The following is a 16,302-nucleotide window of genomic DNA, read 5'->3' on the forward strand; positions in this document are numbered from 1 at the left end:
CAAGACAGTGACATTTTCTGGTGCAATTAGACAAGCTTCACGACTGAACCGGCTTCTGCATTAGCACATCCATTTTGTTCCTGATTTTATTTAGAGTATGACAGCAAATAGAGGATAAATAAAAAAACTAAATAGAATAGTTTCTGATAGAAACTATTAGAATCTGCTTGTTCATGACCTGTGGAAATGGGGATGTGCTGACAGAAGCAGAGGAACCATTGCGTAGGGATGACAATGAACCGCTTTCGTTTCTCTCCATGTGCCATATTTCAGAGCTGCCCTGCACACTGACCGGCACTGCATTTCAAAATGTCACTTGCTGTGGCCTGCAGTACAACAAGCAAGGCGAATACACAGCAGTTCCGTGATGTGACGGGCCAGCGGTGTAAAACCTACAATTTATGGACTACACAGGGGGTGGTCATGTACAAACCCACAGTAAAAAGGCAAAGAACGAAGGCAATGTGCACAGTGCAATCCACACCCTAACAACACCCAAGTCTGATAATGTCATAACTTTACTAGCTTGCCAGTCATTTCTGCTCCACTTTCAGTTTTAGTATGTTTGTATGGAGTGGTGTACCCACAGCCACAGCCCCACACATGGCCAGGGTGGGAAGGCATGCAGGGCTCGTCCCACCCCAGCACGATGCTCCCTCCAAGCTCTGCTCCACCTCTCATGGACACCTGAGCCTTTGTTCCAGCTCAGCCTTGAGTCCCTGCCTTAGCTCCCACCTGGCTGCCCAATTCTGCTTTGATTCTTCAAACCCTTGTTGTGCCGAGCCCCAGGACATTTGCTGCTCCAGGGCAAACCCTCGCGTCCCTGCAGAGTGCTGTGAGGTATCAAAGGCAGCTCACGCTCCCCCACCATGAAGCCCAGCTGCTGGGAGTCACTTCTTGGACACAGCAATTTACATCGAGAAGTCTCTTTAAAGCTTTCTGCAGAGAGATGTGAAACTGCCTTTGCATCAAACGAATCGCTGAAGCCTACTTCAGCAGAGGACAAGAGCCGTGGAGCACACAAAAAGGGCTTTCTTTCTCACAAAAGGTATGGGGATAAGGTATAATACACATTGTAGACACTTTTTATCTTAATACTTTTTAAAAGCAGAATTTTTTAAGAGTTCTAAATATTCTTTTATGGACTTTTCCATGGGAAGCGCACTGTGAAGGACTGTCCATTTAAACTGGTGTAAAGCAAATCGTAACAGGCTGGTGTGACCAACATTACCCAGTTAACTTCAAGGTAACACTTGCTTTTGCCAGTGAAGCACTGAGGTAACTGTGCTTGTTTTCGCTGCACGATTATAATGCAATGAGATCCACTCAGGTAGAACAGAAGGCATTACTTTGGTAGGCTGCTCAGTGATCATCCTTTGGCTTACTGGGAAGAAATATAGTCACATCCTGGCACTGACCTTAATTCACCAGTCATTCAAGGCTCCAGATGGAAAATTGCAAGGAGGGAACGTTTGTTGCGCAGTTGTTTCAGAAGATAGAGGGTATCTCTGGAGAGACAAGCAAAAATAATCTGCGGGAACTGGCCATGCTTACTTGGAAGATTTTTTTTCATTAACTAGGAACCGTTCACAGTGCAATGCCAGATGCTCATATTTTCCATCACACAAATTATATTTCCGGTGTTAAAATCTCTTCGACATTAATCTTTTGCAGTATTCTTTTTATTATCCTATCAAAATTAATTTTGTACCATGCTTTGAGGATGAAAAAAACCCACATAAGTGCTAAGCATATTTGGTTATATTGTTTCACGCCATTACAGATGCATATGGAGTTTATTCTTTCTTCAGTAGAATACACTTAACCACCTATAACAATTAAAGATGAAATCGAACATCAAATCTTCATTACCTAAATAAGTCCCCATTTTAAATAACTAAAAATAAAGATGTGTGGGTTTTGTCTGAGAAAAGACATTTCCCCAGTTTCATTCTTCTGCTCTTTCTTTTGTATTAAAAATGTCCAGTGCTTCTGCAGCATACTGCAGGCTTTAAAGGAAACCAGTTATAAAATGCCGGGAGCCAAATCAAGAATTTAAAGCAAAGGATATCTCACAGCACAACTGTTTCTTTAAATGAAAAGACAGTCAGTCTTTTTTTCTGATTAACACATTTTAGTGATATATGGCATTGGGTCTGGCTCCAGTTTCTATTTTCATATACTTTTAATGCTGCTAAGATACTAAGATACTTTTTTCTGAAGTCTAATTTCTTCCTTCACGGAAAAACTCCATACGCAAGCCACAGGCTGGGATCCCAGATCATACATACCAACTCAGTTAAAGATCTATTTATCATTTTTAATACATGAGGCACATCACTGCTTTATTTTGTAATAGCCTATTAGGAATAAAAGTTTGATACATATGGCAAGCACTTATATCTATGATACATATGGCAAGCACTTTGATACATATGGCAAGCAATAACTTCATCTCCTGTCAAAGCAGCGGCAAGACAGCTCCATGTCACCAGACGTGGATTTGACTCTTTCTGCACTATTATCTGTGGAGAACACAGAAATTTTGGGCAACTTTTAGTGGAAAAGTGATGGCCCATAATGAGGTATAGACTGACTGCTTTAAATTTGATTGCTGCTCCAGTGAGTGACCTGGGACAGGGAGCGTGTCTGGGGAAAGCCCAGGCTCTCCTGCCCAAGCTCCCACAGGCTGGATATGAGCCATTTCTTGTCCAACAGCCATCAATTTGCATTTGTGACGTGCTTGAAATAACATGCCTGGCTCTTGCTGTACGTACCATGGGCTCTGATGCTCATCAACACCTGAGTTAGGTTTACCCAAGGCAGCCCATGGAGTCTACATGCTGGGTGCTTCCAACGCCGCCCAAGAACTCAGCTCCCTGATCTGCTGCGGGTCCAGCTCTCCTGACAGTCCAGGCTATAAGTAGGTACTTGGTCAGTCTTTCCTGTTTGTTTCTGCTCCTCTTCTGAAGTGAACCAGCAAGTTCCTTCTGAGATGAAGTCAAGGCACAGCTCTCAGCGCAGCTTGCACCAAGGACTGTCCCCAGAAGAGCTCCTGTCCTCCTGTCCTGCAGGAGTTCCCCTGTTCAAAGCTTCCCCCCTCAATATTGGCTGTGTCTGTGTCCATCTGGTTTTATCTCCTAGGATGCAAGCCTTTAGCAAGAAGAGGACAAACCCTATATTGCAGTTGTCTAAAAATTGCATCACTGCAGATACACACTGCTTGTGTAAGGCCTGCAGGCCAGAAACTCCATCTTCAGCTTATCTCATTTGCACCTTCTGCAGGGATGGGGGCAGAGCAAAGGCCTGGCCTGAGGCTGGGGAGCTCTCCTCGGTGAACACAGAATGGGACAGCAGCTTAAAAGGAGCATTCAGAAAGCACACGCAGAAGTTTGAGGCATCCCAAAAGGACTCTTCCGTTGCTCTGTATGCCAGAAACACTGTGATGGCTTCACTTGCCCTGTCCCACCTTGGCTTTGGATAGTGCCCTGTACATCCCCTCCCATCACACACAGGTATATGAGTGCTATATATGAGTGCTTTCCCCATCAATAATGATGGTTTTGCAGTCAAGAGACAGTTGGCCAAACCACAAATGATGTTTGATGCTCACATGAAGCCTTCTCTAAAGCATTAGACCAGTATTACTGATTCTTATTTTCATGCCCAGAGGAATCGGGAATGGCACGGTGGGCAGGCTGGAGAGGGCAAGCGTGGGGCAGCACTGGCCGGCACAGCCTGCAACGCCCAGCTCAGCCTCACCAGGGCCTCGCAGGACACCGACCTCGCCACGGCCTCCTTTTCCCATCCACAAACCCACGAGTGTGACAGCAGTCCCCTCGTAGCTTGCACCCAGGCACTTCTGCTTCCTCCCAGTACTCACATGCTGTGCTCAGCCATTGAGTGTAGACTCTCTCCGATTAATACTAAGGCACTAAATATTTGAAACTGCTCTGGAAGTGAAGACTACTGGATAAAAATACATGGATAAATTTGGTAACAACACAGTATGTTAGTGCATTGGATATCCCAGTATGCAAACTGGCAGCCTGCTAGTGGGATTAATACTTTATGGAAAGATTTAGGACTCTACAAGCTACTATTCTCGACCGGGCAACAATATCAGCTCTGTCAAGGAAGAAAACAGAAGCTTTTGCATTAGGCAAGAACAAGACAACCCATTGCAATGGGACATTTTCTTGTAACCTTGAGAAGTGAAAGGATGGCTTACTGCCTACAGCCAGCGGGTCAGGATCCCACAGAGGCAGATTTGTTTCAAGCTTGGAGATTTTTTTAGTATTCCCTTGTGTCATGAGTCCTAGAGTGCAAGGTCCAGCATACGAAAAGCCCATTCATAAATGACACCGCTTCTACAAGACGCATCGCCTCCAGGAAGTTTTATTTCCTGAAAATGTGGTGATATAATTAGGTGTCTACATTCTCCATGGTACTTTCTGCTAGTGCGTTTTATCCCATTACAAGAAATACTCTGTAAACTTTCCTTGACTACGTGAAATTAATTTAATTGGTTTTAAAAGCTGGTAAAAAAGGTTTCCGGGCATTTATATACTTTGCTTATTGCTTAGAAGCAGGAGTTCTGGGTTTCTGTGAGGGAGGGGAAATAAGGGAAATATTTGTTCTTGACTTGGTTTGGATCCATGATTTACAGGCGCTCTCATGCTAGAAACATTATTTCTGTGACTGCTCTCATTATTTTGCGTGCTATTCCTTTCTTTACAATTTATGACCACACAGTCATTCGTTACTGCTGCTGCTGCAGGACATAAATGCCGAAGCAGTGGACAAGAGCCCAGATTTTAAATCCGGCCTGTTTGCACAGCCCCAGCAGCACAAGGGGAGGAATAGCTGCTACAACACAGAATTGGGGATATACTCTATTACCGAAGGTAAGAATTACACGGGGACAGGCTGCTTTCCACATCTGTGCTCTGGCTTTGCTTTAAGCACAGAGACGTTACTGCACAGTGGTGATCTCCAGCCAGCAGAACGGTCCACATATCTATGGACCAACATCCCACCTCTTCTTCGATATAAACATTCCAATATTAAACTCCAGACTACGACATCAGCTACCGCAGGGTTCGCCGTGACACCTGTTCCATAGCTATACAAAGGCGTAAAATTATGTAATAGCATTTACTGGATTTACATAATTTAAAAATTCTCATAAGACTGTAAAATACAACTGTTTCATCTAAAATTTTATAAAAAATCTACATAATAGAGCTCTGGAGCTCATCATTTTAAGAACTGCCTCAATGAAAATCTATTACTTCAGCACAGGAAGACTCTGGGTGGACAGTGGAATAACAATTTTCAAGCTCGAAGAAGTCAGGACCTTTCCTAAACACAAAAAAGAAAATCAGCATCACCACCGACCAGAGAAGGGGACCATCTGGCCATCCTTCAAACAGGCTTTCAGGAGTGTCCCCCACCCCTTTCTTTCTGCATTTGTGGAATTACTGAAAAATGAATTTCCTGAGGCTTGCGTTTCAGTGGAATTGCTTTCAGTCTTTGACATTTCAAATTTTCAACATCTTTAAGAAAAATACGAGTAACTGAGCAAAGTCAGCAGGTGCCATAGACAGTTCCCACTGTTTCCCAGCTATCTTGGTTGTGCTTAAGACTCGCTGTTGCCATTGCCCAATTAATTAGTCAATTGGTATTGAGCACAATCCCGTTTTAGTAAAACTAGACAAGCCTTCACTGAGCGTAGGGAGGATACGGCCTATCAGTACATGCTTGGGTTGGAAGCTACAGCCAGGCTCTTCTGCATCAGGGAAGGCAAGCTGGCCTCATTCACAGCAGCCATCAGGCCTCCTGTTGAGCCAAAGCTGAGGAAAGCTGAAAGGTGAATTGTTGTCAGGCTCAGACCTCCACCAAGCTGAGTCTATACTCTTCTGGGGACAGTATTTGTGTTTGATTCTAACACACCCCAATCAGCTGATTTTTGTTAACAGTTTCTTTGAGGTCAGTGCATAAAACTGTCAAGTTCGGGTCCATTCAATCTGCCAGCCGACGGCAGAGTCACCTTCTCTATGCAGCAGTAGCAGCTACCAGAGTAACTTTTATAATACTGATTTTTTTGTTGCTTTTGGAATTTGTGAATAGAGGATTTTTGAGCTTTTGGATAAACTCTGCTACCACTGAAATCAGGTGAGGCTTACTGACAGTTTCAGTGGGAACAGAAGTTAACTAAGACAAAGTGCGTTTTCAAATCTAGCCCCAGATGCTAAATCTACAATGGTCGTTTCTTCTTTTATTGAATAAAATTCATTCCCTGTTATGCCATGGGATTCAATGAATTGCTGTTCATATGCATGCTCTGAGAGTCTCCCAACATGTTCCCCTCTAACTTACCTCCCATGAAGTTCCAGTCCAAGTCAGAGCCGATGGTCTCAGAAGAAGATGAACAGCAGTCTTTCAAGAGAGTGACTCTCGGGGCACTGGGGGCACCCAGCAGGTCTGAACTGCCCCTGTGCCTGGGGCTCCCACCCCTGCACTGCTGCCCTGGCCTGGGAGCTCAACCCCAGCTCCTGCCCTGGCCCCAGCCCTTGCCTGAGCTGGGTCTACGTGGTAGCTCTACCTCTGCCCAGCGGACTTGCCAGGTTGGCCTGGGCCTGCTTCATCGCCTCTCCTTGTCTGATGACTGCTGGGCTGCTGCCAGAACGTGTTACTATCACCAAACTGGCCCTGTTTGGGCTTATCTGAACAAAAAAATTGAGTATCTGGTGACATAGTAAGTAAAATCTCAGACTGTGTCTGTGCTGCCCATCGCTGTTCCACTTCGCCCACCCACTGCTCCACATTGACAAACTGCCCCAACAGCAGACATGCCTTGTTCGAAGAGCAGCTACTTCTGCAGCGCCTGCACACTAACAAAGACAACCAAGACTTGTCTGGGCTTTTTATGCTCCAAAACAAACTATGGTTCCATGTATCAAGCAGTAAAATAAAAATATTGATCCTCCCGTGTAACAATTTTACGGAGAACTCCAGCATGCCTAGTTTGAAGCTAAAAATCATGCTTAACAAAGTTTTCTGATGAAATCCAAGAGGCAACCATCTTTTGGACAAAACGCATTAAGTCTTCAACTCCTTGTTAATTACCACAGCTTGAAGACTCGCACACAGATGAAGCTATGTCCCTGCCAATGGCTAGTCTACTGAGCACACGGATTTGCCACATTTTCATGCTGAGTGATACATACTCCAGAACTAGCAAGTCTCACTGACCTAAGCATAATTATTTGCAAATATAACATTACTGAATTAAATAATGGCAAAAATCTGATTCTAACTGAACAAATCACATCTTTACACCAGAAACGAGCAATTAAGTTACATGGGAGAACACACAAAATATGAAAATTCCAACAAAGCGGTTAGGGAAAACAGTATCTGAAATTGGCAATTATTTTAATTATACCTATTGAAGATGTGCTTCTCTTGGAGAGACAATATTTTTTCTTTTTTACTTTTCTCATCTTGAAACGTAGATAGCATTTAATTACATTGATATGGAATGGACAAAGGAACATTATTGCATCAAAAATATATAAAAGTTTAACTTAAATTTTAAGTTGTAGAAATGCATGAATTGCATCGGCTAAGATTTGACCCCAGGGGTCCACAAGTAAATGGTTATTTGATGCACTGGAATGGTTTCCCATGTGCTGTGTATGTGTATAGAGCTGTCAGAGCTGACTCAGTTGTCTTCTTGTAACTGCAGCAATCCTGCTCCTGGACTCATTCAGTGAAGCCGCTCTTCCTCTTGGAGGGTGTGGTGGGGTTAGAGCCGGCAAGCCCACACTGCCGCTGCTGTTACGCTTACCGGAGGTGGGTGCCTTAGCAGCTCTTGAAATACCAAACTGTCCAGAGAGATTGATTTCCTTCCCAGCGCTGGGACTTGTGCGGCTTTTCTGTCCGTAATCAGCGAGCAGGGCAGCAGAGGAGGTTAGGCTGCCCTGAGTCAGGGAACACGGCGATAACGGGAAGTTTCCACTGAGCTTTTTTAGTTCCAGTACTTGTTCCCTGGCTTGAGTCAAAGCTGCAGTCAGCTCATAGCGTTCCTCACACTCTCTGCGCACCGTCTCCTGGAGAAGAGTGTTCTGCAAACAGAAACAAACACTGGCTTTACAAAATGCCATTAGTCAAAAACTGTGCCTATTCAGCTCCTCAGGCTTAAGGCAGGGGTGGCTGGAGGGTACTGATGCACACAAATCCTTCAATACTTCCCCATATGTTGGTTTCTCTGAAAGTCACCCAAAGGACATACGTCAGCATTTACACACCCTTCATTCCCTCAGGAGACAGTGGAAAACATGAGGTAAGTTATCAGAAGTTACTTCTGATCTCCTGCCCATCCTCCAACTAGGGGGAAACTGGGAATGCTGCTCTTGGAAAGGAAAAAGCAACGTACGGAGGTTGAGTATTACTGCGCCACTTCGTTATGATAAGATGTTCAAGAAGTTATCCTCCTCTGCAGTTTAAATAATTGTGCACTGATTTTTTGTGACGGCATTCTTTATTATTTGCCAAATAATAGGGATAAATGATTTTCAGTCTAGTGTTTTCACAAACTTTGCACTGTGATTACTGATACCTAAATGGAAAGTAACTGGTACTGGGCCTTGATCAGACAACTGAAACTGTTTCTGTATTACAGAAGACCCCAAGTTAGTGTATTATGTAGAAGTTACTTGTGATGCTCATTTTCCTGGTTTCCAGCTGAAACAAAAAGTAAATAAAACACAAGGGACAACATCACTAAATTGATTCATAAAAGTCAGAACTACTGAAAGCACTAATACAAGCAGAAAATAGCCACTTTTTTGTTCTTCTAAGCAAGCAATTGTTGCTGACACCTTGAGGGTCCACGAGAATGGAAGGGAAGCAAGCACCAAGGCAGTCTCCAACACAGAGAGTGATGATCGAGCCCAACAGAGAACACTCTCAGTCATGCACAACCTCATTGCCCGGACACAAACATTTCTATGTAAACCTCTCTAATGCTAGAAGTATGAGCTGTATGCCGGGTCAGATCACGTATCACCTTGAAGTGAGGACAAACATTTGTATTTGAAATTCTCTATGTGATTATGACAGTGGGTGTATACAGGGAAGAAAATATGTAAGAAAGATAATCTCAATAGCACTGTTTTGATGTTTTGAAGAGCGATACTGGTGTCAGTAAAGTCAGAGCACAGAATTGTGTTCCCACTAAAGTGGAAGGTGGTAAGCTCTGTTTAGCCAAGAAGAGGCTACTAAAACTATTAAATTTTTGTCTGTGTTTTCCCGTCAAAACTTGAAAAATGATGGAGAAATGAAAAGTCCTTTGTTGACCAAGTTTTTAGATTTTAACATTTTACTTCGGTCAAAGCATCTGTAGTGGATGTAGAGTGGAAACACAGAAGTTCTGCTCAGGCTGTCTAACCTCTGTGCCGACTGCAAGCGAAGGAACATAACTACATGCAGAGGTAGAAGTGGGAGAGTGGTAAATATCCAGAATAACTTATTCTCTGAATACCTAACTCTGCAGACCACTTAATGAAAGAAAGTTAGATGTTACTTTCCCTGCCACTCAGATGGTCACTGACAGTCCATGAAATTATTTGGGAAGTGTTACCTGCAAATCTGAGAAAACATCCTGGTGCAAAGTTTATCTTAAAACCAGTTTCAATTGAAATTAGTTTCAATTTTCAACCACTCTTATCTCCCCATTTCCTAATATAATTATATTAGAGGAGGAACTCTGCTTCAGAGTGGGGAAAACTAAGAGCATAAGCAGAGCTGGTGGAATCTCACAATTGATGATAACAGTGTGTTCCTTACTCTGCTGAAGCTCCTGACCAATACTTGAAGAGTGTGTGTCTTTCCAAGAGCCTTTTCCATCGGTACAGGACAGAACGACTGCCAACATCATTCTAATTTCACTACACAGTGTTTCTGAATCTTTTCCAAGGAAGAAATAAACATCAACCCAAGCCCTAGTTCATTTTGAAGAGTTTTATTTTCAGTGTTTACCAACTTTTTTCTGCCACTTAATGACTTTGGACATTCCAGTCTAATCTTATCTACAGTCCCTGACTTCACTGTTTTCACATTTCTCACAGAGCAGTATAGCTCTCTCTCCTCCCTTCCCATTATATTCCAAACATTCAGCAAAGGCTTGTCGTAAGAATATCCATCAGTCGAATTTCTCTTCACATTTGATTAATTTTTATGCATTCGTGTTTACAAAAAGTGGATTTACTGGTGGGAGGTGGGATACATCCCCATTAGCACAGCAGGATGCACACACATACTCCCACATTAAAAGATGCAATCTCTGTCCCAGAAGCCATTCAGAACAGGACTGTGCCCACTCCCGTTCCTATTGACAGTATGAAGTTTTTTCTTACAGATGATTTCCAAAATAAGTAAGATTACTGGGAGGATTGCTGCTGTCTGGTTCAAAGAATGAGGAATATCCGTGTCTTCCACTTTAAAAACATGAAGAATGCTTTATTGTTTACTCATGTTTACGTAGCATGATGTGAAGCTAGAGACTAAGAAATAAATGTCTTGCAGGACCCGAAAAATATATATTTTTTTTAAATAAAACACTAGTTTAAGTGCTTGCTGAATTAAAAATTTCTCGTATTTTGTGATATATTTTATTTATGAAATTATGATGGACTTGTTTTATAAATCTTTTAATTTCAATGGTTTTTAAACCAGTACATAACAGGGTCTGAAATATAGATGCTTTGAATGATTTTAGAAATCACGTGTCTCTAAGTAAAAATAGTGAGGCATTTCCTCGGTCATGTTCCTACCTCCTTTTGAACTTGACTCAAATTGTGAATCAGCTGTGTCCTCTCCTGGGTTAATTTTTCCAGTTCATCTGACTTGTGTTTAATTTCTTTCCTCATATTATCCAGAAATGATTCATTATTGTTCTTTTCCATCATCAGCTGAAATTCAAGTTCAGTAACTAGTCTTTTAAGGCTCTGAATTTCTTTTTCCTTATCTTCATCTTTCTCTGCAAGTTTGATCTGGGCATCTTGTAGCTTCTTTTCAAGGATTTCTGTCTCCATCCTTAAGCTATTGGTGGCACTGGATATTAATCCTGGTATCTGCATTAGATTAGACAAAAATTGCATTAGTCTACATTCAGTGGATGTCTTTAGATAGATATGTAGAATTAAGTACCAGACAAATGTTGACTTCAGGAAAAAAAATACAAATGCAAACACACATGTCCTCAGAGACAAAAAAAAATGCTTTGAATTTACATAATACCCTCAAAGGATATCAGAGAGCTGTAAATTGATCAAAACTCACTCAGAAGAGATTAATTAGTATGTCCAAGATCAAACAGAGAAATAGAGGTAAAAATGGGAAAATTTAACTTCTTTACAGCAAGCCAGTATTTCTTCAGGGTTTTAAAATCATAGTCAAATATTTGTAAAGTGAACTAAGTCAAACTGTTATTTTCAGCTCTTTAAAACACTGTGTAATGTAACGAATTTTAAATAACAATATAATTTCATCAAATTTCTTTGATTTTTCCAGATTCTCAACAAATGTGTCAAATCTTTTGAAAACTAAGGTTATAGGTACAATTTTCAATTTCTATATAAAACTTCAAAAACTGTAGGTCTGGGTAGCTGGGAATAGCCAACTGCGTGTGATACAACCACCAATACAGACAAGAAAGAGTTAACTGCCCACTGGACCTTACCCCATCTGTGCTGAATTAATTTGGGAAGGGAACAAACAGTGTGGATGGTTTTGTGACAACTTGTCATAGTCTGAAACAGTCCAAAGCTTTAAAAAAAAATGATGATGTCTGCTTAAAAATAATTAACAACTACAGTCTATGGACATATATGAACTCTGAGTAGAGAAAATGAGAGAAAAGAAAGAACTTCCACACCATTTAACTTTAACTAGAATAGTTACTTTTTACACTGTTCCATTAAATAATAAAAAAAAAAAAAACCCAAAACATATGCCATGTACTAAGACAGGGAAAAAAATATTGTATCATCTAGATACAGGACTACACATAAAGAAGGTTTTATTCCTTCACATACTATTTCTCAGAAGTTTACATTATCTACTGCCATAAAACTTTTCTCTTGAGTGTTACACACCTTCTTCTGGAGCTCTTCATGATCTCTCTGATATTTTGTGATTAGTTCTTGCTGTTTTTGTCTTTCAATGTCTAGTTCCACTCTTGCTTCTTCCTTGACTTTAAGAATTGCTTCTTTGTGTCGTGCTTCACCTTTAGCCAGATCAATTTCCATCTAGGGAGCAAGTGTTTTTTAACAATATGTAGCAACTTATCTTAAAATATTTTTCACATTCCACACTGCCATAAGTGAAGTGATGTGAAATTTGGCAGACTGAGATTTTGCACGCTGAACAAACACAAAATGATTGCAACCATTGGAGCCTGGCGAGGGAAAGCTCCCGCTTCCCGCTGGCTCACAGCGACGTGGACGGCTCCTGCTCCGCAAAGCATCAGGGCTGAGTCACACCCTGCAGCCCCTGGAAGGTGTCTCACAAGCCCCATGGTGTCTCAAGTGGTGCTAGATGCCTAAATTTAGGCAGCTGAACTTCACTCTAAATCACTATGAAAACGCTAAATCACAAAATCCTTAGCCGGTTCTTAAAACAGATGATTGCTTTGCTGGAAGCATTTGCTCTGGAGGTAAAACTCAGCTCGTTATTATTTTCAAATGCAGCAAAATGATATGTTTCATAGCAAATGACATCTACCGTGCTAAAAATAGGCCATAAGCTCAATATTAAAATATAAAGATGTTAACTCTTTCTTATAAAATCATTTTTTATTCATGCTCTGCCACTCAGCCTTGTCAGTGAATAGCAACTTACCATATAAAATGTTTGTCTGTCTGCTTCCAGGGACCACACTCAGATGACTCATACTCCACGCGTGCTATCTTGCAATTCAGAAGTGCAGCGCACGTTAGCACCACATATCTATTTTATCACGTGTCCCCCTTCCCCTAAATCTGTTGTAAACACCAGAAATCTAGGGGAAGGAGCATATAGAGGAACCTCCACAGAACCTCTCAGCAAGGCATCAGCAGGATGCCTGCCTCTCCAAGCATCGCCCGGTGCCAACGGCACGCGGCTGCTGTGCTGGCCCCATTGCCAAGTCGAGGTTAGAGAGAGCAGCAAGGCTCCAAGGCTCAAGGACAGCAAGGAGCAGCTCCAGCTCGCTTTAGGGTCCAGACAACACTGCGCTGGTGGTATGTATGTGGGACAAGCTCTGGACAAAAAAAGTGGAGAAATGAAAAGTGAAAGAGTTGCAAATTCTGGGTAAAATATCCAAGTCCTTAAGGCATCTCACATATTTAATATTATAAATTCAAATTTGAAAATTTAGCCATCATTTCCTGAGAATAAAAGCCTGGATTCTGGAGGAAATACTGAAGGCTGTATTTTGAAAAATATTATTCCTAAACCAGTATGCTAATATTATATTTCTGCAGGCTGAATTCTAAGGGACTTAATTGTAGCACGCTGAAGACTATGAAAGGCGTATTAAACATGCACAACACTAGCCTAATTACTTAAAATTATTAAAAGCAGAACAGCCCAGAATGAGCTTAATTATAATTATCTAATTTCACACACTAATTATGAGCAAAAGTATAACAAATCCTCCTAACTCTTTTTGGGGAAAAGATAAACTGGAAATATTTTCATTATTTTTTAAATCAAAATATATCCAATTCTGGGCATGGAATAGGCACACATCCCCCACTAAGATTTAGCTTAAAACTGGATATTTGTAAGATCCTCAAAGTAGACTATTATTATTATTATAGATATATCTTCTATATTATTAGATATGGCAGTTAGGATTCTAATCATAGAAAAACAAATTTATTAACTCTACATATTTTTATAGAAGACGATCATATGTTGGAGGCTACTTGATTACAAAGACTAAAAAAATGAGGGCAGTATAAAAAGCTGAGCTCGTTTTGAAAATTATACAAGCATTTTTCACATTTAACACTTGAAGCTGATAAAGCTGATAACCAGAACAGGAAATAAAACGGCAGTTGATCTTCAAAGAAAGCATAACGGCTACTAATTGCTTTAAAACCACTTACATGCCCCTCATTAATTGATATTTTTTTAAAAATCCATAAAACAAATGTTTACATCAATCTTAAAATCTTTTGTAAAAGAAATTTTTTTTTGTTCCATTAAAACAATTTAAGGTTTATCTGTATTTTAAATAGAAAACTGGAACACTTTATACTTATGCAATGGCACACTGACCCAAGAAAAAGCTAACTTTGTCACTTGGTCACATTTCCGATTCTTTCGTCTGATGAGAACGTTTTTAGAGCACTTGATGTTCACTGCATTTTAATGGCTGTGATACCAACGCTGTAATTGCTCCCTCTTACTAGCAGCAGTCTTTATCTTCTTTTAATGTCAGGTTGAACAATACATTATGATTATGCAGACAGTGTGACCTCATTCTAAAATTATATCCTGCGACAGAGAGGTTAAGAAGTTTTAAAAGAAATGTAACTGATCTTAATTGCTAGTAGTTCAAAAATTCTCCTGAGACTAAATAAAGCTTTCAGACACTTACCACATACTGAACCAAAAAAGAAAAAGACAGTAATTTTAGTCACCAATTATGTAAGGCTTAAATCAGAAAAGTCAGTTATTGTTCAACATTATTTTCAATTTTTCCTTCACATATTTTTTTTTTTTAATTTCTTATATTCAGTTTGGGGATTTTTTTGGTGCAAATGTGAAAAAGTTGCAGATTAAAACAAAGTTTACATGCTCACAGCTGTTTATGGTAAACAGCTTTCCAAATCCCACTGGAAGAGACTGGCAACTGGACTCTCCAATCCCAGTTAGAGTCTCCAGCTCAGAACTTCATAGCATGACCCAAAACTACAAGAAAAAAAAGTGATCTGTCCCGCAGAGCAGAGCCAAAGGTCCCGATTCCCGAGGTCGCTGTTACACAGTGAGGCTGCTCAAAGCCCAGTATAAATGAGGAGCTGTAGCATTGCCACATTCCAACCAGCTGTGCAATTATCTAAGAAACCTATCCAACTAGCACATACAGTGGACATACACTTTTATTTTTTTAAATCAGCTGAAAATATTTTTCCACAGAAGACCCCAAACCCAAGTACATACTAAAAGATGACTAACAAGTTATAACCTAACTTTGTAGAATGTAGTAATACCCATTAAAGATGCAGCTAGCGGTGGGAAACCCTTCTAACAAGAAAACACACGTTAACAGGAGTTTATGCTTGCGGAACAGACCTGTGCAATGCGTACAGCACTGGCATGGCTGTGGCGAGGTGCTTTGAGGGCGGGTGTGCAGCTGGGTGTGTTGCCCTGCGTCTGAGCTATTTTCATAATGTCGCACCCTACATCCATGGACCAGGACTAGACGTAATCTCTTTCCCACTCTGTTCCCCAACCAAGCCAGTTACCCCCTGAATTCGGGGTGTCCTCCTGGCTGTATTTCAACTATCCTTCTCATCTGTAGCCTTTACTTAACTTCTTTTTTCCTTCACTCCATTAAATAAAGGAAAAATGGGCATGTATAAAGGAGCATGCATGTATGGAAGGTGTATCATTCTCCCTCCCACCTTCCCCTTCCTCCTCACTGTGAAAGGAACCATCATCCAATTACCAAAAGAGCCTGGGTGGGAAGGTGTATGAAAGTGGCTTTGCAGGCTTTTGTAAGAGAATGAATAAAATAACAAAGGATAGGCCATTTCACGGAGAAGCCAAGTCGTAGGACTGTCAAGTCTTTTCAGATGAAATACAGAGGTATTTTCACAGTAAATGTCACTGAAGTCTTTATTTTCATACTACTCTGATTTGAAGGGAAGGCAAGTGGAAAAAAAACAGCAGAGTCATTAGCAGGAGCCTATTTGGCAGAGATGCGACTGCCTGAAAGGAACTGGTGATACTAGAGGTCAGCAGAAAGAGCAGAAGCCTTTCGCACCCCAGCGGTCCGCTCTAGCTCCGGGACTTTCACTGTGCAACTCGTTTACCTCTTCTTTATTGTGAGAACCCCCAGCTCAAGTGAATGGACGAGCCACATACCTTCTTTCTGCTACCACATCTCCCTTCCCAATTCCCAGTCTAACCAGGCTCCTCCACCTACCCACTGTGCCCTCTCCCCTAGCGCCCTGTTGCAGCTGACAGCCAGCACCACCTACTTTCTGCTGAGGTTCCCATGCTGCAATTAGTTGCACGCTC

General features: G+C 41.3%; 1 protein-coding gene across 1 annotated transcript in view; it reads right to left on the bottom strand.

The window, feature by feature from the left end:
- Positions 1 to 6,928: 6,928 nt before the first annotated feature.
- LEKR1 (leucine, glutamate and lysine rich 1) overlaps positions 6,929 to 16,302 on the bottom strand; it is a 64,098-nt gene continuing 54,724 nt past the window's right edge. Inside the window, exons 11-13 of the mRNA XM_076341477.1 lie at positions 12,165 to 12,317; positions 10,842 to 11,141; positions 6,929 to 8,132 (exon numbers count right to left, since the gene is read on the bottom strand). Of these exons, the coding sequence (XP_076197592.1) occupies positions 7,719 to 8,132; positions 10,842 to 11,141; positions 12,165 to 12,317 (867 nt within the window). The 3' untranslated portion in view covers positions 6,929 to 7,718. The remainder of the gene's footprint in view (positions 8,133 to 10,841; positions 11,142 to 12,164; positions 12,318 to 16,302) is intronic.

The sequence above is a fragment of the Aptenodytes patagonicus genome, chromosome 6, assembly GCF_965638725.1.
Source record: "Aptenodytes patagonicus chromosome 6, bAptPat1.pri.cur, whole genome shotgun sequence".
NCBI classification, from domain to species: domain Eukaryota; kingdom Metazoa; phylum Chordata; class Aves; order Sphenisciformes; family Spheniscidae; genus Aptenodytes; species Aptenodytes patagonicus.